The sequence below is a fragment of the Manduca sexta genome, chromosome 17, assembly GCF_014839805.1.
Source record: "Manduca sexta isolate Smith_Timp_Sample1 chromosome 17, JHU_Msex_v1.0, whole genome shotgun sequence".
In the NCBI taxonomy this organism is placed as follows: domain Eukaryota; kingdom Metazoa; phylum Arthropoda; class Insecta; order Lepidoptera; family Sphingidae; genus Manduca; species Manduca sexta.
In genome coordinates, this window is record NC_051131.1 from 1,074,653 (window position 1) to 1,101,097 (window position 26,445).

Consider the following 26,445-nt stretch of genomic DNA (forward strand, 5'->3'; position numbering starts at 1 on the left):
TTTTATTTTAATTTAGAAATGTACTTAGTTAGAGACCTCTTATATGAGGATTCATTAATTTACGATAATTTTGAATTAACAAAAATGTTAAGTAAATTAATGTATCATTTTTTAAATCGAGAATCGTATTTGATTATATACTACGTATTATTTTAACATATAACTGCCAGGCTTGGTTTATTGTCAATTTGTAATACTCTTACATATAAACAAATCGTGTTTAAATGTATTTAAAATGTAATATTGGAACTATAAGTTTCCAATTAAATTCTTAGTGCCTTTGTTAGTCAACATTTCAATCAGTAAATCTGCAAACGGAAGACTGTAATGGTTGGTACTTACGATGGTTGTAGATTTAGATCTTAATATATGACTAGGAAAGGCGTTTTTGAAATTTTGTATTATATGGAATACATATGGAATGTTCATCGATAGACATTTTACGGCATATTTTCAATACTTATATTTATTATGTATCTACGAATATTCCTTACAATTTATTCTTTTATTTTTTTATGTCCCTTTTTTTTATAATGCAAAAAAAATCTGATGATAAGTAAAAAAATGATAATTATTAGAATAAAATTGTTAGTATTAAAATGACAAAATTTCAAAAACGTCACACGTCTAATTCTATGTATAACAGTGTCTAAGTTGAATATTGAAGATAAGGGTCCTTAACATACTCATAAGTCTTAAGGATTAGTTAATACGTATAGTATAAATAAGGCATTTATTTCAAACAACGAGTGAAATAAGGATTTTATTTTATAACTAGCTTTTGCCCGCGGCTCCGCCCGCGTTATAAAGTTTTTCGGGCTAAAGTTTTCCGTTATAAAAGTCACGCTATATATTTTCCCGGGAGCCTATGTTCTTCCCAGGGTCTCAAACTGTCTCCATACCAAATTTTATCCTAATACGTTGGGTAGTTTTTGAGTTAAACTCAACGTTCGGGCAGACCGATGCAGCGGGGGACTTTGTTTTATGATATATTTTTGTAGAACTTTTTAAGAGGAACAATCCCGTCATACATTATTGTTGCATAACTTTAACCGTTTACGCAGCGCACGCAACAGAAGCTCTCAAAACTAATAAATTGTCCCCGTTTTTGCATCATGTTTTATTACTGCTCCGCTCTTATTGGTCATAGCGTGACGGTATATAACCTATAGCACTCCAGGAACAAAGGGCTATCCAACACAAAAATATTTTTTCAGTTTGGACCGGTAGTTCCTGAGATTAGCCATTACTGCTCCGCTCCTATTGGGTATAGCGTGATGATATATAGCCTATAGCACTCCACGAATATAGGGCTATCCAACGCAAAAATAATTTTTCAGTTTGGACCGGTAGTTCCTGAGATTAGCGCGTTCAAACAAACTAACAAACAAACTTCAGCTTTATATAATAGTATAAACCTATAGCACTCCAGGAACAAAGGGCTATCCAACACAAAAATATTTTTTCAGTTCGAACCGGTAGTTCCTGAGATTAGCGATTACTGCTCCGCTCCTATTGGGCATAGCGTGATGATATATATAACCTATAGCATTCCAGGAACAAAGGGCTATCCAACACAAAAAGAATTATTCAGTTCAAACTCCTAGTTTCTGAGATTAGCCATTACTGCTCTGCTCCTATTGGTCATAGCGTGATGATATATAGCCTACAGCACTTCACGAACAAAGGGCTATCCAATACAAAATGATTTTTTTAGTTCGAACCGGTAGTTCCTGAGATTAGCCATTACTGCTCTGCTCCTATTGGGTATAGCGTGATGATATATAGCCTATAGCACTCCACGACCAAAGGGCTATCCAACGCAAAAAGATTTTTTCAGTTTGGACCGGTAGTTCCTGAGATTAGGCATTACTGCTCCGCTCCTATTGGGTATAGCGTGATGATATATAGCCTATAGCACTCCACGAACAAAGGGCTATCCAACGCAAAAAGAATTTTTCAGTTTGGACCGGTAGTTCCTGAGATTAGCCATTACTGCTCCGCTCCTATTGAGTATAGCGTGATGATATATAGCCTATAGCACTCCACGAACAAAGGGCTATCCAACGCAAAAAGATTTTTTCAGTTCGGACCGGTAATTCCTGAGATTAGGCATTACTGCTCCGCTCCTATTGGGTATAGCGTGATGATATATAGCCTATAGCACTCCACAAACATAGGGCTATCCAACGCAAAAAGAATTTTTCAGTTTGGACCGGTAGTTCCTGAGATTAGCGCGTTCAAACAAACAAACAAACAAACAAACAAACAAACAAACAAACTCTTCAGCTTTATATAATAGTATAGATTAACGTATTAAAATGAGGATTGTTTGAAAACGTTCATTTCATTTCGAACAATCGTTAACACGGTTATAACTGTCAAATCTACATATGCTAAAAATATATATTATTACTTTTTTTGACTATCAAAATCCTAATACAATAAACTTATGACTGCTTTGGTGGCGATTATGAGATACATCATTTCAAAACAATGTTTGACAACTACATATTTCGTAATAAGAAACCATGTGAAAATGAATGTTATATAAAGTTAGATTTAAATTTATGAATCTAAGGGCCTATTTCACAACTTCCGAGTAAATGTTACTTGTCACATAACTATAGGCATATAAGTCGACCAAATACAAGGCACACATTACTTACGCTCCCAAAGAAGTGGTAATAAAATCAGAACTGTAGTCGTTGTCAGTGTCATCTACGTTAACTTTTCAATACAACAATAATTGATGAAAACTTTTTTTTTTTCAAAATGGCGATCTGATGTTATAGTCCCTTTTTGTTTTGTATCTGCTATTATTCCTCGACATTCGCAAAACCGATAAATAAACGGTGGCACCCATAATACAAAAGAAGAAGATAATAATTGTCAAATAAAAATTACTTGAAGCTATGAAATAGGCCCCTAGTAAATTGTAATAAGTTACAGAAATGTTTTAAAATGCATAGAAATGTCATGCTCTGGCACTGTCGACAACAAATATTAAATACCTGCCACCAAAGCTAATATGTATTTATGATATAATAGGACTGGTTTAAAATTATAACCTATTGTAAAGTAATAATTACATTATACCTATACCGTTGTGGTAGGTAGATTGTGCTATGGATTTTTTAATTAATAAAAATTTCGAATATGTTTAGGAATATAGTCACCCCACAATGTGTTATCAACATTAGAAATGAATTTCCATTAAAGGATTCTTTCTATGAGCGAGTTTGTCGTGGCGTTACCGGTCTCCACTGGTTTAGCCACCAACCGCCGTTTTCAAAAAACGAATCAAATCGTTTTTGTTGTCCATCGTGTAAATGGACCAATCAGAACAAAGATTGTTTTATCTTTATGATTATTGATTGGTGTATTCTAGGGAGCGGATCAGAGATTAAGATTGGGATCGTTTATTAAAAACGTACATAAAAATGTGAAAGGTCAAACAGCTGAAACCTGCTTTAAATATAATTAGGCATACACTTGAATACCAAACCATAGTAAACAAAATCAGAAACACGGTGTGTCTGGATTTCGTATTAGTTGACAGTGACTTCGTATTATCTTGTTAACTGATGTTTTAATTAACTCGCTTGGTGAAAAGTCTTTTGAAAATTGTATAGGTAGTCAATATGAAATGTTAGTTTCTTGAGTACAGAATCTGGTTGTATGTTCCATGATTCCATGTTCTGCACTAGTGAAGCACTCAATGTTTTATTAGACAACTTGTGTACCCTACGTCATGTACTTTTAATGTTTTCACGAATAAATGTTTTTATTATAAATTGTTTTTTTACACTACTAAACCAACACACATAACTCCTTTATCCCCGAAGAGGTAGGCAAAGGTGCAAGAAGCGCAACCACTTTTGACGCAGATATTAACTCCTTTCTGTAGAATGTATTTTGTTCATATTATTTCAAGGTATTGCGATTCTCGGCATGTAAGTCAACATTTTCAGAAAAAAAACTAACTAATGAGTAGGGTCAGCAAATAAAAATAAACGTAAAATAATTAATCGATTTAATTTATCGTTCCACAAAGTCAACGTTTCCAAAAACATTCAATTACGTCTACAATAACAGCACACGTATGTACACCAATAGAGGAAGGCACTTACAACAGGAAAATACAATATTTGAAAATCCATCCATACAAATACAGAGGCGACACAGCAGTTTCTTTAATAGCGCCATCTACCTCCATTTACTAGAAACTATCCTAGAATTGTTGCTAAACATTTATCTAAAATTACATATTCTATACACTGATTTGCGCATGGCAGATGCACTAAATACCCCTGTCTACCCATTTGTAATACACAAGTAAGACATTTTAGTTGTTTTTTACATGACTTACGTTTTTTAGCCTGACAAGGGTCGGCTTATACAAACACCGGTTTTGGTTGAGCGCTTTAGACGCTCGCAACCCTTTATCACATTTTAGTGACATTTAAAGTTTGTATAGAGTTCTATAATATGTAATAACACATCTCGGTAATAAAGATATTAATTTGTACAATTGGATAAAATATCGAAGTCCTTTTAAAAAAATATGATTTACTGGACGCTTCAATAAATATCCCGTAGAGTAGATAGACTGTTAAATGACGTAAATTCGTCATGGTTAACGTTAATAACAAAAATCCTAAACGTTGACTATTACATACACATAAAACCTCTACAATTAAAAAAGGGACCCGATATGGCATAACTATTTCCACTGGCCCACTACGGGATCATAGCTTCTATTTTCGTCGTAGTGTGCGAAAGAGATAAAAAACTGTCATTCCAAGGCCCCTTTTTTAATTAAACAGGTTACAACAGTTAAGAAACGTTAAATCCTGCGTTACATATTCAAAACATTTTTAACTCAGAACAGATTTAACACAATTTTATTTTCTTTTGTTGTTTATCAATTCACAAACTTAAATACTTATACCCATGTTCACAAACAATACTATGAGGACGCACAGTGCGCCCGAACGCATAGTATCGGCAATGACAGTTTCCTTTTGCTTTACTTATTTGATAGCCAACTGAAGTAGTTGTAACTCAATATCAGCCAATCACAGCGCTCCTATGTCTATGCACTGTGTTATATCGAAAGCACTGAAAAACAGGCTTATTATCATAGTATTGTGCCGTACTTAGCTAAGTAACGTTTGTGAATACGGGACTTAAATAATTTCATAAATATCTACATACCTTAGACTTCTACAAAATTTTAATGGTTTGAGGTTACCTATAGCTTAATAAGATGGACGAAATGCCAAAACCAGGCCCAGCTATTACGTAAAACAGGGCTGATGTTAAAATCATTATAGAGAAATCTTTTGGATAGTAGCTATCTTCTATTACTAGGTGAACGTATTTCAACCACTGAATTAAATGTACACATATCAAACAAACACATGCTGACCGTATTAATTTGTAATTCAATGTATTTTAAAATCTAATGAATAATTTTGAAACGATAATATAATCACCAATAATTTATTTTATTACTAGACAATTTATTTAGTTAATTATTGGACCTTTAAATATATCTGAGCAACCAAATATAATGGATGTACTAATTCAATATAATTACTACTAAAGGGTACAAAAATAATTAGAACTAAAAACACAATTCTTTATAATATAATTAACATTTGTGTGAAATAACTCTATGGAATGGTCCAACATGATAAAGTACAAACGGAATCAACTATTCGAAAATAAATACAAATATAACTTGCACATAATGAGGTATACCTAAAATAAATATAACAATACAACATAACAAAAACGAGCATCAGACGAAATAAATGTAAATAAACTTTTAAACGAAGGTGGACAGTGTTACAAAAACACGTAATAGTAAATATAATGTATTTGTACACACTTTAAAGTGTAAATGCGATATTGGTTATACACCAAAATACTGGACGAACAGACTAGCAGATACTACGCATGTTTATATAGACAAATTATTGAAATGTATAACGCTGCTGCTAAATTATATTTTCTCATAATTCTCGGGCAACCATTTAAAACCATGATTATCATATTCGTATTTACTATAAAAAAAAAACATAAGATATTAACTACTCCGCATATATAAAAGAAAACCTTTTTAAGCCGAACCAGAATACCTCCAGTTATGAGCAAAGTAGTGACAATAATCGCGTAGAAATTGGTAGATATCCATTCCTTGTAGGAACAAACCCATTAGGTAAAAAATCAATTCACGTCTTTTAAAATACAAAACCATATTTAAAAATAAAAAATACTGTTAAATATGGCATTTTAACCCACAGAAATATTATTTGCGCTACTAGAGTTTACCATATAAATGGCTACCCGTTTACGTCCGAGTTAAAATTTACCTACTTCCACAATACACATATATAAAACATAATATAAGGCAACATATTGTTACACCCTGATAATAGGAATGAGCAGGCATAAAAAAAAATAAAAAAATATACATTCAACGATACTCCGTATTTATCTTAAAAAAAATCAACATTTCTTAAAAAAAATATGATACTAATAAAAACTATAATTTGTAAAACATCCATTCACTGTTGAATGATTTTTGATGACGACATTTATTACAGAAAAAAAAAACATATTTTGATTCGTGTTCAGTATAAATATTCGACTTTATTAAAATTAAACTATTTTTTTTTTTTTATTTTATCGCGGTTTTAATATTTTAGTTTTCTGCCGACGTTTCGAAGACTTTTCAGCCTTCGAGGATACGGGGGGACCGCCAAAAAATAGTTTAATTTTAATGTCTAATATTCGCGTAAACATAAAAAATCATTATTCGACTTTATTGTAGTAAAACTAAGTCGCCATTTATTATCTCTGGCAGTGTTGGATTTAACATGCAACAAAAACATTCCGCTATACAACTAGATGTGTTACATTACTAAATTTGGCGATCATTTATTATCTGTTTGTTAATATAAATGCATTTAAATGCATTTAAATGCATAAAAGATGAGTGTTATTTTTTTCAACATTTTTACTGATATGTCGCGAACTTATTATGTTATAATGTTACTATTGTTATATTATGATCGAATGATTTTGTTTTACTATTTTTGCACGAATGATTTATAGTCTATGGTATCGCGGACGAAAAATTACATTTCGTGACTTACACATCTATATAACTAAGTGCCTTTGTTTTTATTCAATAAACTTAAAACGAAAACTACCCTCACGATCAAACTAAATAGTTTCGTCGATAACTAAACGTTTGGACGTAAGCTATAAAATTACTTCTTTATCAGTATAATTACTAGATAGCGTTGTCTCTTCCACTCTTAAACCATTATGCGGAATAATTCACAACACTAAAGTAAAAAACTTATAAAAGTGTTTTAGAAAGGCTATTCTATGTTTTGTTTTTTTTTGTAATTTAAAAATATAATTCCCAATTCAGGAAAATCGCGTCACAATTTTATCACCATAATCTAAATGTATAAAATTAATCCTTCATCGGATTTAAATCTCAATTTTAATACCCTTAAAGTTTTATTTCAAAATGTTATCGAAATGCATTTTTTATTCGAATCTTTACAGTAAGATCTAGACATCTTTAACATCATCAACAACTACGTGGGCAAGAGTTTGATTCTCACCACTATATAAATTGTAACTACTATTCAAGTAAATTTTGCGGGGCGCAATAGACAGACGATCGCGACGGGTACCATACCTACACCGGCTACCTTAGAAAGTCCCAAAAAACGTGACTCGTAAGTCAATATTCTCTTATTTGGATGTTTGTGATTGATCGGGAGGCCAATGCGTCAGTCACGTGTTAATTCTCAACCAATGAAACGACACGAAGTTGTATATGGTGTAAAACTCGACACGAACGTCCGTGTTTAAACTGATTGGTCGAGAGAGTACCATGTGACTCACACGTTAAGCTGTCGACCAATCACAATCAAACGAAGCAGATGTTCGTGTCGTGTTTCTTATACTAAGGGCGTTGTGGTGTCTGTTTAGTATAAATGTTTAAGTTTGCGCTGTGAGGTTTGTGCTATTTGTTTCACCCTTGGAATTGTGGAAATGAATATTTTTTTATCCTCAACACAAGATTAACACATTAAATAGAGTCTAAACTACTCCGTGGCTATGTGTAAAATGTGATACATGCGTTATCTCATGGCACAGTTATCGACCGCGCACAAAAAATACTTTTAGATCTGATAGACCATTACAGACGATGATTGCTATACAACGATCATACAAACAGTCTAAACATTTAACGATGAAGCTCCAACTAATGCTAATATTACAAGGTTTATTTCGCCTGAGTCATTCAATATTCCTAGCTTGACTATTATGACCAAACAAGAGGCAGCGTCATACACAAAGTTCGGTTTTCTTGTATACAGGGTGTACGTAATACCGTGCTGTATAGGTTTAAATGCACATACCACCGACCTGCTTCAATTGATCCATCGATCATTTTACACCCTGTATAATATAGTATTACTAGCCAGTGGCCTTAAGAGGGGAGGTCTTTTTTGGACCTTAAGGCCGCTAAAGTAACGAACAGTTTTTTAAGAACCCATAACTGTCACCCAGATTTATGAAACAATGTGTCAACAAGTAAGTGGTGTGCAGCAGTTATAGTTTGGAGGCGGGCGTGGGGACGACCTGCTGCCACCACGGCGCGCGCTCGAACGCGCCGGGGTGGCTGAACAACGCCTTCTGCAGGTTTTGGTATAACTGAAAAAAATAGAAATTGGTTAAAATTCATATTATAATTTCTAGAATGGAGTAAGACTTGTAAATCACGTCTATACATGGTAGAAAAAACTCTCCTGTCATTTTCGGAGATAAACCAGTGTTTAATCACGTATCACCACACGGAGGTGGCTATTTAGTTTCAAATACACGTACTCAAGCAGTAAATAGTACAGACAAAATCCCAGCCTTTTTACAGAAATCAATACTTACGTTTCCATCGCTCTTCCCCAACACAGAATGAAGCACGAAGTCTGTAGGCGCCAGCGCATCCACCACGCTGACCACCTCTCCCTTCAGGTCATCACACAACTCCATCACAGCTTCCCTCACGAGCCTCGCGCACGCCTCTCCCCTGGCATATCCCCCCTGGTACAACTCCACCAAATGACAGTCCAGCGACCAGAGACAGTATAGACTGAACAACTTGTTTAACACCGGCTGTAAACCCTTCTCTTTCTTCTCTAACGATTCTAGCGCAAACATTATCACTATGTGTTCCGCGTACACTTTACCAAGGGTCTTCCATTTGTACACTTGCGATTTGGCTCGAGCCTCGAACTTTGATAGACCTCTTGCTAACTCCGCTTCGTATTTATTATGCGTTTCTTTGATAAGATAGCATAGCAGCCATTCGTATGTTGAGGTTATAACTGTAACAAATACAATATGGATAATCGCAGTACTCTTATGATGTCCACTGCGAATAGTAACGAATCTTAATAATGGAGGCATCAATAACAAAAATGTAATAGCGACAGGAGAGGAACAGAGAGGGAGAGAGGGAGACAGATAGAAATTGCAATACGGAAAGAGTAGTACTCACATTGTTTAGTCTTGACCTCATCGGTAGTAGTGCAACTAAAGGTCTGTCCTAATATATCCCTTGTCCTGTTGAGAAACAGCGCGGTGCCGAGCGGCGAGTCCACAGTGCTGGCGCTGTACTGCCGCAGCAGCCAGTTGCCGGCCTGCTGCGAGAGGACGTTATTGTCACCCTCGTATGTCACCGTCGGCTCGTGGTTACTTCGGATGTCGCCTAGATTTGCACACTGGAGGAAAAAAAAATATGAATTTATCGATATGCAAAACTCGTGATACAGGGAGGAGTTGGGTCTGAAAACAACAGATATTAATTATAATGAGTTTTAGTTCGTTTTTTATTGCTCTTGTACGGAAGACACAAACTACGTATGAAATTTTACGCCGAGTACAATACACAGTTATTTTTTTTCGGTACATGCCGTTGTATTCCCTAATTCTCCCAACATAAAACTCTTATCGTAATATTGAGTGAGCAGAGCTTACCTTCAATTAAATTTATCGTACTCCAGAAATATTGTGGAAAAGGTTAGAATAAACTTTATTGTTAGGTACATAAGGAGTAAGCCGTCCGTACCTTGAGGAATCCGTGTCCCCCGCAGGCCTCGCGGCAGTGCTGCGCGGCGAGCAGCACGCTCCACGTGAGCAGCGGCTTGCAGCTCGACACCATCGCGTGGTACATAAGGAGTGAGCCGTCCGTACCTTGAGGAATCCGTGTCCCCCGCAGGCCTCGCGGCAGTGCTGCGCGGCGAGCAGCACGCTCCACGTGAGCAGCGGCTTGCAGCTCGACACCATCGCGTGGTACATAAGGAGTGAGCCGTCCGTACCTTGAGGAATCCGTGTCCCCCGCAGGCCTCGCGGCAGTGCTGCGCGGCGAGCAGCACGCTCCACGTGAGCAGCGGCTTGCAGCTCGACACCATCGCGTGGTACATAAGGAGTGAGCCGTCCGTACCTTGAGGAATCCGTGTCCCCCGCAGGCCTCGCGGCAGTGCTGCGCGGCGAGCAGCACGCTCCACGTGAGCAGCGGCTTGCAGCTCGACACCATCGCGTGGTACATAAGGAGTGAGCCGTCCGTACCTTGAGGAATCCGTGTCCCCCGCAGGCCTCGCGGCAGTGCTGCGCGGCGAGCAGCACGCTCCACGTGAGCAGCGGCTTGCAGCTCGACACCATCGCGTGGTACATAAGGAGTGAGCCGTCCGTACCTTGAGGAATCCGTGTCCCCCGCAGGCCTCGCGGCAGTGCTGCGCGGCGAGCAGCACGCTCCACGTGAGCAGCGGCTTGCAGCTCGACACCATCGCGTGGTACATAAGGAGTGAGCCGTCCGTACCTTGAGGAATCCGTGTCCCCCGCAGGCCTCGCGGCAGTGCTGCGCGGCGAGCAGCACGCTCCACGTGAGCAGCGGCTTGCAGCTCGACACCATCGCGTGGTACATAAGGAGTGAGCCGTCCGTACCTTGAGGAATCCGTGTCCCCCGCAGGCCTCGCGGCAGTGCTGCGCGGCGAGCAGCACGCTCCACGTGAGCAGCGGCTTGCAGCTCGACACCATCGCGTGGTACATAAGGAGTGAGCCGTCCGTACCTTGAGGAATCCGTGTCCCCCGCAGGCCTCGCGGCAGTGCTTAGCGCGGCGAGCAGCACGCTCCACGTGAGCAGCGGCTTGCAGCTCGACACCATCGCGTGGTACATAAGGAGTGAGCCGTCCGTACCTTGAGGAATCCGTGTCCCCCGCAGGCCTCGCGGCAGTGCTGCGCGGCGAGCAGCACGCTCCACGTGAGCAGCGGCTTGCAGCTCGACACCATCGCGTGGTACATAAGGAGTGAGCCGTCCGTACCTTGAGGAATCCGTGTCCCCCGCAGGCCTCGCGGCAGTGCTGCGCGGCGAGCAGCACGCTCCACGTGAGCAGCGGCTTGCAGCTCGACACCATCGCGTGGATCTCCGACACCGTCTCGCTCTACACATAACACAACTTGACAGTACGGGGACCGCGATACACAACCGGAGCATAGGGTACCAGGGTATAGAAACAGACCAATTGGTGAGATAAAACTAAATTGAAACATGTAGTTTATTAACATTACGCTTTCCTCTTCGTATAGAAGTGGGTACTCATCATGAAATAAAATCTATTTTGGTTCAGCAATATTTAATTACCCGGAAATCCACGGGTTAAAGATTTTTTTAAGGCTATGTTATAAGTTAAAAATTAGTACTTCGTATAATCTACGAAACGACAAAGTTAAAAAAGATAAAAAAAAAAGAGTTATGTGTACTGACCAAGTTGTCGACCTTCATGCCGGAGTTGGACTTCTCCACGATGCCGAGGTACACGCGCGTGAAGTTCTCCACGAACAAGCGGAACACCACGGCCGCCGACACGTAACCGAACAGCCGCCATTGCTGAGGGGGACAACCATTTGCAAGGTAAACATTTGACATTAAAACTTTATTAGTATAATATTATTCTAAACAAGTTTTGAATATTTTACATGTATGTGATTTATAAGAATTATGTCGACTTTACTGCATGAATGAATACTAAGAAAAGAAGGGTGGAAGGGGATCTGTTAAATCAATAGCCAAATTAAAAACAGCAGCAAACGGCTACTAGTATTCTAGGAAGGCACCCTGGTCGAAACCATGCACACATGCTACAATATAATACACGGTTTCTACTTATAAAGATTCTACACAAACTTATTTTCGTCCAGTTCTTTTAATTCAAACTATAGATATTTTCATCGAACCCAATCCCATAAGGCTGTAAGGCCGTAACAAACCGACTGACATGCAGCGAGTACTCGATGAGCGGGATCTCTTTGTCCCTCTCGCCGAACTGCGTACGCGTCGCGGCGTAACGGATCGCGATCGCCACTGCACTGGCTAACGAGTGGCAGCTCTCCTGCATGATGCCGATACGACCTGTGAAGGAGAAATTATTTTACAATTGATTATATATGCTCTAATGGTTTTTTATTTTTGCATAAATTTTGGACACTAATATAAAATTACTTAGCGCATTTTTACGGAGATTTTTTATTTTTACTCCCAACATTTCGAAGACTTTACAGCCTTCATGTTCACAAGGCGGACGGTACGTTATATTTTTACAAGAGAGTGGCCACTTGTCCTCATTGGTCACGTAGTGTTACAGTAAGAGAAAAATGTATATTTTTTGTAACCATTGATTAACAAATAAAAACAAATACAAAATAAAATTGTTTAACAACTTGTTAGTTCAGACACTTTTGAGCATCCAAAGTCCATATATTGGTTACTTTTGAAATCTAAAATCCTGAGATGGTCGTCCTCACCAGCAGAGAGGTTTTCCAGCGCCGCTCCCAATATCCGCGAGGGGTCTGAGAACGAGCTCTCGTACGTGCCATCCTCGGTGACGTCAGCTGTTCTGTTGAGCAGGTTCTCGCGCGGTATCCTGTACTGGTTGAACATTATGAACCTGGAAGCAAAGGGAAAATCACAAAGTTAAAAATATATCGTAACCGTTAACCAGTCACAGGGAGTCTACTGCTGAACCTATGTTCAATGAACCTGTGGTTTGGAAGCATAGGTCTTCCCTAAAAAATTCCAGACCGACCTGTTAGAAGTGGACTGCATTTAGAACGTTCCTGTGACATTTATCAGGTTGTCTAATACACATAACGACTTCAATGATTTCGTAGCGGAGTAAAGAAACTTTAGTCCAAGAGACTTGTTGAGGTTCAATGCATGCAAAGTATCCGTGATTCTTCGTATATTGTAGGTGTTTATGTACAAATCAATTCAGAGACCAAGTCAGATTGACTCGCTCATTTTCCGGCCTATACTATAAAAATGGTGTAGAGTGATGCAGACTCCTAGATGGAGATACAGAGTGTTTTTATAATTAGTGGATATTTTCGAAATATAGGCTTAATAAAGTTATTACAAATCAATATTATATTATGTTGCGAAGTGTAAAAAATGGATTTAAAGGATTATAATTCTAAAACAAATGTTCAGCCGATAAGCTACAAAATTCCAAGTACACTATTAATCATATAATGATGTCTGGTAATGACTAGCATGACAATAAAATATTATCACTAACTACTGTCATTTCATTACTTTACAAGTCTGATTGCTAATTAATTCTTGATAAGGATGATTGTATATTTTAAATTCAAAAAAATATCATTTTTTTTTTTCATTATAAAACTAACATTTATCTACTATTATTGCACACAATCAATAACAAAACCCACGTAGATCGTTCAACGAAGCTCTTCAAGGCAATATTTGGGCTTTGTTTTTTTTAAAACGATCTCTTAATTTATATTACTATAATCGTGATATGGTGAATAAATGATAATACAATAAGTGTAGTTATTTTTGTTTTAATTTAAATTTTAAATGTTTATTTAACATAAATAAAATATTAAATAACAGCCTTGAAAATTACACATTTGTGTCGCAAGTACGCAATTTTCCACGTAGGCGTATTGCGAGTGAATCAATTCGCAAATTTGTGCGGTATCTAATCTTGGATACTAACAATCAGCAAGGTCGATGGTTGTCTGTATTAATAATGTACACATGACTTTACATTTCATTTATATACAGGGTGGTTCTGTGTAAGGTATATTCAAATAGCCGAACAGAATCATTAATAGATGTCGCTGCAAAGTTTAAACTTATTGGAACACATTTAAGGTTTTTGACTTTATCACGTATTGACCTAGTAAAGTTTGCTTATTAAACATGTCCAAAACAAAAATGTTTTGCAACGTTTTGGTGAATATGATAAACATTGAACCATAGCGCTTGGGAATCGCATTTATATTCATTAAATGCGTAGAATTTTATTTAAATTGGAAACATAAGGCATGCAAATACCCCACGCTGCGTAATTAGACATAAGGCCCACCGAAATCCAAATACAATTCAAAAATATTTACCCCCTTATTCATAAACGTTTTTTATCTAAGGACGGAGTAAAGCTGTGATAACAAGTCTGTGTCTCAGTGCCCAACGGCACTGAGAAATAGACATAGGGCCGTTGTGATTGGTTATTATTGTTGTATTTCAATATTAGTCAATCACAACGGCCCTACGTCTACGCACTGCGAAGACTGCCATGCCGTCAGCACTGAGAAACAGACTTGTTATCACAGCCTTACTCGATCGTTCGATAAAAAACGTCTATCAATAAGGGGGTTAGTTTATACGAGGGATATAACAGGGTTATAACACCCTATAATCTAAACATGACAATTATGTAAAATAATGATTTCTTATGTTTACGCGAATGAAATTTAAATGTCAATTATGTTTATATTAAAGAAGTTCGGCCATCAATTCCGAAAGATAACTAAAGGGATTTATTATATACAACGCAGAAATAATAAATTGTTCACACAAGTCCGATTGACGGAATGAATGAGCGCCAATAATCATATAATTTTAAGGTCACCAGCTATCTCTAGTAGAGCATAACATCACGTATTTATCCCCGAAGGGGTATGCAGAGGCGCAACTAGGGCACCCACTTTTCGCCAAATTTGTTCCGTCCCATGATGTGATAGGGGGCGAGCCTAACGCTATATCGGGCACGGATTCCAGACTCTGGGCTAATACTGAGCAGAAAAACCCAAATATCACTTTGCCCAACCCGGGATTCAAACCCAGGACCTCAGAGCGTTGTCGTACCGGGCATGCAATACAACTATGCCACCGAGGCAGTCAGTCTAGTAGAGCAGGTGTGCTTTATTCTAAATACTATTCTCCTTCACGCGAGCGAACCCGTGTGCAAAAGGTAGTTTCCTATACATGTATTGTGAAAGTTATTTTTGCAATTTCTGACCTTAAACCTCTAATGGTCACAGTCTTTTGGTCCTTGAAGGCAACAGTATCGCATTTTGCATATACTATATATTTTCTTGCGGACTATAATTATTTTCACGGTCGATAAATACAGATCTCAATTTCTTCAAAAATGATGGACAGTCGCCTAAGTTTTCTTATGGCTACAGCGGTTAATGTATAGCTGCTATTACTGCCCTGTCAATACAAACCACCTGTATAAGAATACAGGGTGTATTGTTTTGACATAAGAATGCCAATACTATGATTTTAAATAATGGCCCTTGAAATGTTTTAACGATTAGCGTATTTCGTAAATTTTTGCAAAGCAATAGCGTTATCTATTAGTTTTTTTACGTGTTATCTATCATAAACACATGGCAAATCCGGACAAAAGTAAACCAATGACATTTTAAAATATTTTTTTTAATGGTCTACATTAGTAGAATAAAATATTTCCATGGGGATTCCAGTATACCGTTTCTCCCGGCGCTAACAACGGGACCTGATTCTTAAAAAAAAATCTGCAACACCGGTCTAGAGAATCGAAGTAATTCTTTGAAAGTATAAGGGTCATAGATTATAGAAGGCTAAATAACGACAAGCTTACAACCACGGGCGTCGGGAGGGGGTGCAAATATGTGCACGAGCACCCCCTACCCAGAAATAAACCACAAAAAATATAAGTCACTAAATAAATCTACAACAATGGGAACTATCGACCAGAGGTTTTTTTGATAAAGCATTAACAAAATAGCGGCGATAGCCTAGTTGGATGTGGAACGGACTGCCAAGACGAATATCCGCATTTTCAAATCCCAAGGGCACACACCTCTGACTTTTCTAAAATCATGTGTGTATTCTTTGTGAATTTATCGTTCGCTTTAACGGTGAAGGAAAACATCGCGAGGAAACCTACACATCTGAGAAGTTCTTTATAGGAATTTCGAGGGTGTGTGAAGTCTACCAATCCGCACTAGGCCAGCGTGGTGGACTAAGGCCTTAATCCCTCTCAGTAGTAGAGGAGGCCCGTGCTCAGCAGTGGGCAAGTATATAATTATTTTCTAAAACCCGCGCGATTTGAATTTGGCATATTTGAATCAATCATTTACAAGCTTAATGATATTATCTAGTATATTGCGTAGGTGCAGATGCACCTCCCTAAAACAAATCTTGGCTGCGCCCATGCTTACGACTATTAAATTTTATCAAGATCTATATCTTACATAATTGAACAATAAAGTTCGTCACAGGAGCTCATTTGAGTGATACATTGACATGTAATCGGATGATAAGAATTCCATTAGTCCCAGTCAGCAGATGTAATTCAAATTATCATCACTCACACGTTCGGATAAGATAAACTCACTTGACTGACACTTGAGAATTTCAGACCGGTAAATACTTCACTCGACGAAAGTTTAGAACATTGCTAAAATTTTATTCTATACTAAATTAAATATGTTATTTGAAACCACAAAATGTTCTACAATATTTAGATTCAGCATTTTTTTTTACCAGCACTTTGGAAAGCAGTTTCTGCTATAGAAGAACGGAAAAGAAACTCTAGTATTGTTATTATCAAAATCAATATAAAGTTATAACGTCAAATAACAAAAAATAAAGTCGGTTAAAAAACAATCCGCTTTTTATTTTGTTTAGAGCAGGTCAATTATTTACAAAATGCTTCATTTTCACTTCCCATGAAACTGCACAACCCTCTCAAGAATCATGGAATATATTAATGTAGATGTCACCATTTCCGAAATAATAATTCCTCAGGGTATATAATTAATGTTATTCTAACATTTTATCAAAAACAACCCTATTTCAAGGATTAAACTGAATACGAATACACTCTTATGAACCCTCATGAAACATGCGCGCGACCAGCCGCAGTAACTGCTTGCGAGCGACGAGCGGCGCGCATGTACACCATATTTGGACGCACTCTAACGAAGCAAAGTCCAAATTGTTAATTAAATTGCATTGGTTTGACATCATCCCGCCTTTTATGAATCCGAAGGTCACCAAACAGGCGGAAATGTCACCTTACAGTCACATTGTAAACACCTCTAGTATAGAAGGAGTTGTAGACGCATGCCAATTGAGCCTGCGAATGTTTTAATGACCGTGTGAAATGGTAAAGGTTTTGTCGGTTTTGGGTAAGATATTGCTAAAGTCGAGAGTCAAGGCGGACTTGCTACAGCGCGATTCTACCCAAGGGCGGATCATTGGGGTCATGACCCCCCACGCCCCTCGACTGGGTCTAGGTGACTATAATTTCGGTCATCAATCCATACAGAATAAATATTTTGTATGGAAGCAAATAGACGCGAATGACACGCATAATATCACCTCATGCTGTTATTACTTAATTTATGTTAAAAAGAAAATTGATTTCGTAATTATATTATATTGACGTTTGATAATAACAAAGTACTTCTTTTGTAATTATATTAATTATTGTAATCGATTTCAAGTGTATGTGTGACTTGAAAGCTGGATCCGCCACACATAATATTCAAAAAACCACAAATAATAGAAGGTAACTTCACAGTACAAAACCATCTATACTCGTAATATATGTATTCTTTTGCGAATCATTTAAATGCAAACCACTGACCTCAGGCGATCCATACATTTTAATATGACCCAATTATAACGATAACGTGATCTCAAATTTCATAATATTCATCTCAAAATCCCACATTTGTAATACGTGAATTAATTTGTTATTTTCTACTGTAATTTGTACTATCAAGGATGTATTTGGCAAACGTTAAGATGTGTTCATACTGCATACAAATTTGCAATTATACAACGAGAATTGAGCAATGCGTGAGAATTATAATGACTATAATATATTATTTTGGATAATGAATTGTTCACTTCCAGGAGTCATGGCTAATGCCTTCCTGATAATGATGGGGTACTGCTAGGCGTAAGGGAATATCTGATATCTGTGTTACGAAAACACTATTATACTATTTATTAATTTATTTTCGGTGGCATTTCGATTATTCATTACGCACTTAATCACAACTTGCCCCTTCCATCACATATTAAATAAATACAATACTCGAATATTTCCTTAATTTCAAAAAAGCGACGATAGCCTAGTTGGGTGTGGAACGGTCTGCCGAGACGAATGTCCGCAGGTTCAAATCCCTAGGGCACACACCTCTGACTTTTCTAAAAAATCATGTGTACATTCTTTGTGAATTTATCGTTCGCTTTAACGGTGAAGGAAAACATCGTGAGGAAACCTGCACATCTGAGAAGTTTCTCTATAGGAATTTCGAAGGTGTGTGCCTAAACCCTCTAAGTAGTAGAGGAGGCCCGTGCTCAGCAGTGGGCAAGTATATAATACAGGGCTGATATTATTATTATTATATTATACAATACAAATATTTGTAAATAATATTCATGTTCCGAAAGTGCGTACACGCCTTTACAACTGAGCGACGCATTAATAAAACATGATCAAACGTTTAATGGTTGGCTTATTTTTATCAACGTATAATAAGAAATATTTGTAATGCCGAAGGCCGTTGAATTGTCAGAAACTTTTATAACTTCGGAGGATTATAGAATAATTTCAATTAGAGATAAATAGATCAGTAATCCGCATTTACTAATGGCTGTAGTCTATAAAAAATGATAATAATTTTTACAATGGGTTATTCCTTATTATAGGCGTAATATAATTTTAGATATATAGCATATTTTTAGTCTAGATTTAAAGTCCGAAGGTTCGCTAATGAGTTAATCTAATCAGTAAAATGTAAAATTTCTGAGTACCTGATCGAGTACTGGCTGACTCATTCTAAGACGCGATTCATATCAATAAGTCATTTGTAATCATAATTATCTTTGATCACTCAGCCTATTATAATATTATCTATTACTTTCCAATAAAACATAGTATTTTTTTATTATGAATACAATACTATAATATTCCTTTTATCCTGGCTTTTGTATGTAATTAACACCAAGCCTCTAAACTCACTTTACAAGTTCTTATACGGAAACAATGAAATACAAATTGTAAATTTGTTAAAACAAGGACTACATTAATTTAGCACATACAATACTTTGCTATTTCGCATGAATCGACGAGCATCTATTATAATATATATATAAATGAATCTCTTTTTGGCTTCCTCATCGCATCAGGCATACACACTGTTTGTGTTAATTATTGTCAAAAAAAGGTTCTTATGAAAGAAAACATTAAGGAAGTTGAGCGGAATATTAGAAAGTTTAAGAAAACTTAACGACAATATTAATTTTACATAACTGTCAAATGTTTGAAATAAATGTCAGCGATTGACAGAATGCACGCTGCAAATTCATAGTTAAGGCAGGACAACGTCCGTCGCGTCGGCTCAACTACTATAAAAATAAATCAAACAGTTATTTCGAGTGTCGAATTCAGTCTATTTTCGTCATCCATTGTACTGAGCTGACGCGTTTTGAATCAATAATGACGCATAAATACAGTGGAGTGGCAGACAGCACAACATATTATAATTAGACATGGCGTGGTTTGCTACAGATAAAGATTATAGCGAGGTTATGTCACTAAAAACTTGATTTTATAATAGGCCGTTAAGCCCATTTAGCATCGGAATGTTTGCCGGCAAACATGACAGCTACATGAGAGTTACATGACATTACGCGTGTCACGGAAAAATAACCTTATTATGTTATATATAATGTTATATTCCTGTGACACACGTAATGTCATGTAGCTGTCATGTTTGCCGACAAACATTCCGCTGGTAAATGGGTTAACAAAAATATATATATATATTGTTACTGACTTCAGGCGACTAACACCTCAGCGTGAAGACTGCAAAGTCTGCGAAACGTCGCGATAAAATCCGTAAAATGTTTTTTTTAGAAAGATGAATAATAAGAATTGTATTATTGAAATGAAAACTAGAATTTTCCAGTCTCCTTACAATCTTTAACATCTGTACAAAATTGCTACAGTTATAAAGTATGCAGTCAGACTGTTCTCCGGAGCAAAATAAAAAGTTCAGTTTGATATCACAAATAGATTTAAGTAGGTGATTTTTCTGTTACTCCTCGCATAAATATTATCGCGAGTATTTTTCAATGGTCGAGGGAATGTAAACAAATTAGTCAATACTTCACCACAAGCTCTCACATTTCGTCTAGAATGGTTCAAATCAATTAGAATTTAATTCATCATGAATTTCAAATTTACATTTTAAATTAGAATTATATGTCCGTCAAATAAAAAAACACTGCGCTGCGAAGCTATTTTGATTATCTTGATGTAAAGAAGAATATGTTTTTAGAGCATAGATATTTAATTATGTATTAACTCAGTAGAATATACGTCAATGATAATAATACTCTAAAAAAAAATATGAAATATTATATTATGAAAACACCAAAAAAATATTTTACCATTGTAATACAAATAAACAATATATTATATGCGATAATATTTTAAATTAACATAAAATAGATAAGCATATAACAATTTATGAATAAACAAAATGTAAAGGAACAATTCTGGGAAATACAGTCACTTACAATAAAATACTAAAATTATCGTTTCAAAATATAATGATTAAAATATATTTCTCATATGTAATTGCTACATGACCGCCTCGACGGCATAGTTGTATTACGTTCGCAATACAGCTTCCGCGCCGAAGTAACGACTTCAAATCCCATGTCAGGCAAAGTGATATTGAGTTTCCCTTCTCAGTATCAGCCCAGAGTCAGGACTTGATAGGGCGACAGGCTTGCCTCCTGTCATATCATGGGAGGAATTACACACATCGAAAAGCGGGTGCAGTAGTTACACCCTGCCTACCTTTCGAGATAAAAGTGTGAGCATATGTATATCACTAAAAACATACACTTAATGATTATAAAACGAAAAAACACACGTGTTCACAAACAATACTATGAGAACACACAGTGCGCGCGGCGCATAGTATCAGGAATTTCATAGTTTTCTTTGGCTTTATTTATCTGACAGCCAACTAAAATCTCAATGTCAACCAATCACAGCACCCTTTTGCCTGCGCACTGCGAAGCCTGTTATACCGAAAGCATAGACAAACAGACCTATGATCACAGCAATGTTCCGTACTTAGCTAAGTAACGCTTGTGAATATGGGGCTAAAATTATTATTTTTTTTTACTCAAAATTTCTGACACCAATACAATTTTAAAACAGAAACAATCAATATAACTTATAAGCACCAAAATTTCTTACAGGCTAGTTCCACATGCACAAAATCACTACATAGTATAAAACAAAGTCGCTTTCTCTGTCCTTTGTATGCTTAAATCTTTAAAACTACGCAACGGATTTTGATGCGGTTTCTTTTAATAGATAGAGTGATTCAAGAGGAAGGTTTATATGTATAATAACATCCATTAAACAGTGGAGAAATATTGCATCCGTGCGAAGCCGGGGCGGGTCGCTAGTAGGTTAATAAAACATTAAAAGAAAATTATCATCTCTATCACAATTTGACTTAAACTCACCCATTATCGATACCATTAACGCCAATCTTCTCGCCCATATCGCCCACAATGAGTCCAGGGTACGTCTCCAGCGTGGCCGCGTCTCGAATGGGCACCACGAACGCGTGGAGTCCATGGTTGGTCCCGTCTGGTGTGATCAGTTGCGCGAACAACAGTGTGTGCGTGCACGTCCTTCCTGAAAACATTGGGAATTATATTATTTGACTTATTAGACAGTAAACCAACAAACAGGAGTAAGCTGAGTGACTGAAATGCGACTCCATGACAATTTTACACATCGTCGCTTGTCAGGCAATCATATCTAAGCGACAATCAGTAAACTTTTGAGTAAAGAGATTCAAAGTTTATTTTCGTAAAACAAAATTCATTACAATTAAACTATTTACCGTATAGAAGTTTAGTCTATTAATATTAACATTGTCCTGTAGCTAAAAAACCTAGATCAAATAATGCACAGATATTTAGCGATTATAAATATTTATAAAACTAATTTTCGGTATATTGTCGCTTAGATATGTTTGCCTTTCATACGTCTACATGCATTCCTCTTAGAAAAATACTTTGCGTCCACATGCTTTGTAAAAAAGATTATTTGTGTAAGTACAACCAAATTCTGATTTCTTGATAATCATCTTATTTTTAACCGACTTCAAAAGAGGAGGTTTTTAATTCGATGGGTCGTTCTATTAATGTTTGCTAACTCAGAACACAGTAATTTATCAATCGATTTGCAAAATTCTTCAATATTAAAATAACATAATACTAGTATATTATTCCCTACAGACGATAATCAGCTTCAAGTATTTGCTGTTTGGCATATGCTGATCTAGATCCTATGACACTTTTGTGGTTGGAGATTGTTGGAAATAAGGACGCAAATGATTAAGCGCCTTCTTGGAAGAGCGAACTGGCATTTTTATGTTTACTTTTTATGTCCTGTCACATGGCTCGCTTCACTTCTAAATCGTACTATTGTCTTGCTAGCCCTCGTCACTAAATGTATTATTTTATTTACAATAAATTGTATTTATAGTTTATTATATTGGAGCCTTATTTTCATCAGAGATATACCAAATATCATCCACAAAATAGTATCTGAGTACTTATGTCTATAGGCACCCACCTAATTATAACTTTAGTTTTTTTTTATTCCTACCTCATAAATACTTGAATTTATTGTATTTAAGTTTACCACACAACCAGTATGTAATAAATGTTCTTTCTTTCTTACAGGATACACACGAGTAAAGCGACCATTCAAAATCGATGACGTCACATTATCGCACGACAAACTCGAAGATAATATCCAAACACCAAACGTGTTCTATTATCTAATCTAAGCATAAATACATATAAAATAATGGATCTATTTTCGCTCATCTGCAACCTATTTGCGTAATTATTTCCAAAAACGTTTCGGAGCAATGATACTTCTTAATAAAATAAAGTTTCGAATATTTTATTGATTTTCCTTCTTAGACATCTTTCCTGTACCTACTGTGGTTCGGAAAGTACAGACGATCGCATCACAACATCAAATTCTGAAAACTAAATAGATCTTATCAGTTCTACTTACGCAATTCACAAACTAAACAGTTTATAGTTATCCTTGTTGAATTTTACTAATGTGTTCCTACTCGATTATTGTATCTAACCGTCGCATATTCGGAGGGGGTCAAGGTATGTAATATGTATAAATCGGGGGAACCTCATCCCTTCCAAGCGCCTAATCGAAGCCACTAATAACTGTACTCAAATATATAAAACTAGCTTTTACTCGCGACTCCGCCCGCGTCAAAACGTTTTCCGGGATGAAATTGCCGCTTTAAATTTTCACGGATTAAAAAGTAGCTTATAACGTAAGTAATGTAATGTCTATGTTCCTATTAGAGATTTCTTTTAAAAATCGGTTTTGAAGTTCCTAGGTTTAGCGCGTTCAAACTCTTCAGCTTTAGCTTAGCAGTTTCAATGCTGGGCACGGGCCTCCTCTTCTACTAAGAGAGATTAGGCATTAGTCCACCATTCTGGCCTAATGCGGATTAATAGACTTCACACACCCTCAATACTCCCACAGAGAACCTCTCAGGTATGCAGGTTTCCTCACGACGTTTTCCTTCACCGTTACTACCTAATTACATACATACCTATATGTATACATACTAGTAAAAAACGATTGTTACCATCAAAGCCGTAACTGCGTCTCAATGATCAGAGCAGCGTCATCGCCAATACAAATAATACACGTATACAAAAATAATATAAACAATAAATAATTCTTATTGCCAACATGATATACGTTTCTATTGTTCGATGGACATTTTTGTCTTATTTAAATTGTAAATTTGCTACATCTATAAACAAAACAAAAATAAATCAAAATATTAATAAAAGTAATTCCACATAGGTAAATTGTAATGACAGCTCCATTAGATTAGTATTTCGTGACCTGTACGACACCGCACTAAGGTCCAGGGTCAAATTGATATTGGGTTTTTCTGCTCAGTATTAGCCCGGGATCTGGACTTACCCGATATGGCAATAGGTTCGCCCCCTATCACATCATAGGACGGAATACACACGGCCAAAATTAAGCGCTCGGGTTCACCTCTGCCTACCGCTTCGGGTATAACGGCGTGATGTATGTGTTTTTATTGTTATGCAAAATACCTTAAACTTTACAATCAACAGAAAATTTTATTAATGTAGCAAATCACATTAAAGAAAGGAAAACAAAGGGACAATTGAGGAAGGAAATGGCAATTCATTGATACGTGTAAACATCCAATTGTATGTGTTCTGTAATTAATTAACACGATAACATTTCGAGTACAATGTTTATTTATAGCGTTTACTGCTATTGAAATACGGCACATAATGACGTATTAATAATTTTAAACTGCATGACGAACAAATTATTGAAATAACTTTATTTAATCAACCGATTTATAAACAGGGTTGTATTGAAAAATTCTATTTCTTTTTTTCATGTTATAGTTTAGTGCGAATATGTATTTATTTCTGACTGAAAGTGTGATGTTGCCGCTGCTACGAATTGTCTTAAAGCAGTAGTAGTGGACTTAGGGCGCGTAAAATTAAAATTACTTTATATTGATATTTGTGTATTACCTAAACAATCATTGAGTAAAAATCTCCATGTGCATATGTATAGGGCATAAGGATGCTTTAATTATAATTCACAACTTGAACTATCCGTTTGATAACATCATAGAAATTTATTCAGCGGTTTAGAAGAAAGTATTACTAAAACTCTAAGACATAGAGTATAACACCAGACTGATAACATTACTCAAGTACAATATTAACATAATAAACACCGATGCTCATCTCTATAGAATGTGTTTCGTGCCTAACTTCATACTGTTGGAAGGCAATATAAATTTACACACATCCTTATTCTTATCTATGTTATTTTGTGATTTTCATTGTCTGTGACTTTTTTTGCCTCCTCCCTAAAAACTGTGTAGACGTGTCGTGTTGATTTAATTAAAGGTTCCAAAAAGTTTTTGTAATTATTAAAACAAGGAACCCAAACTTTAATTCATACGAGTACCCGGCAGATATTTTAATAAATATCTAAGATAGGATATCCAATTAAACGAAAAAAGTCCGTACGTGTACACATCTATGACATTGACGTGTCATATGAAAGAGATGACGTATTAAACCACTAATTAAAAAGTAAAATTTTGACTTTTCTGATGACCAACACCTCAGTCCCTCGCGTGACCACGAAAGCTGCAGTCTTCGTAACGTCGCGAGAAAATAATAAGATAAAAAACCGCGATACAATCCGAATAATAGTTTTATATCAACACGGACTAAAATGACAACCAGCGTTTGTCATTTATGAAAGCCTCCCAATTGGGACAATTAACAACCATTGTTTGTCATTAATGCAAACGTCCCAATTGGGACAATTATAAATCACATTTCACCTCTTAATGGCATATCTATCTATTAATATGAAATGTCATTGATACCCAATCACAATGATAAATTAAAAATGTCACACAAGTTTTACCTAGATTACCAACCCAGCATTTAGCCGCTTCGAAGTCGGGCGTATGTAGGACGAACTGCTTGTGGTGCGGGTCGTACGTGGCCGTGGTGCGCATGAGCCGCGCGTCCGAACCGTGGGCTATCTCCGTCAGCGCGAAACTGGCTAGGAGCTGCACACAAAATTATATAGTTGGCATATTATATTAGATCTATACATTTATTATATATCGTATTAGATCAAGATCATCTTGGACTAATAGGTTGATCATTTTTGTCTATACAAGCACTACGAAGTAGTTGACATATTATATTTATACATGTTTTATATTATATCGTATTAGATCAAGATCATCTTGGACTAATAGGTTGATCTTTTTTGTCTATACAAGCACTACGAAGTACCCCACTGCACCTGATGGTAAGAAGTGGGGTCCAATAGAATGTCGACTGATCATAAA

General features: G+C 36.5%; 1 protein-coding gene across 1 annotated transcript in view; it reads right to left on the reverse strand.

Annotated features, from left to right (window-relative positions):
- Positions 1 to 4,019: 4,019 nt before the first annotated feature.
- The window catches only part of LOC115453027 (peroxisomal acyl-coenzyme A oxidase 3), a 33,713-nt gene continuing 11,287 nt past the window's right edge, over positions 4,020 to 26,445 (reverse strand). Inside the window, exons 5-13 of the mRNA XM_037439574.1 lie at positions 26,010 to 26,157; positions 21,968 to 22,142; positions 12,901 to 13,043; positions 12,375 to 12,508; positions 11,864 to 11,986; positions 11,421 to 11,540; positions 9,599 to 9,821; positions 8,986 to 9,425; positions 4,020 to 8,754 (exon numbers count right to left, since the gene is read on the reverse strand). Coding sequence (XP_037295471.1) covers positions 8,653 to 8,754; positions 8,986 to 9,425; positions 9,599 to 9,821; positions 11,421 to 11,540; positions 11,864 to 11,986; positions 12,375 to 12,508; positions 12,901 to 13,043; positions 21,968 to 22,142; positions 26,010 to 26,157 — 1,608 coding nt within the window. The 3' untranslated portion in view covers positions 4,020 to 8,652. The remainder of the gene's footprint in view (positions 8,755 to 8,985; positions 9,426 to 9,598; positions 9,822 to 11,420; positions 11,541 to 11,863; positions 11,987 to 12,374; positions 12,509 to 12,900; positions 13,044 to 21,967; positions 22,143 to 26,009; positions 26,158 to 26,445) is intronic.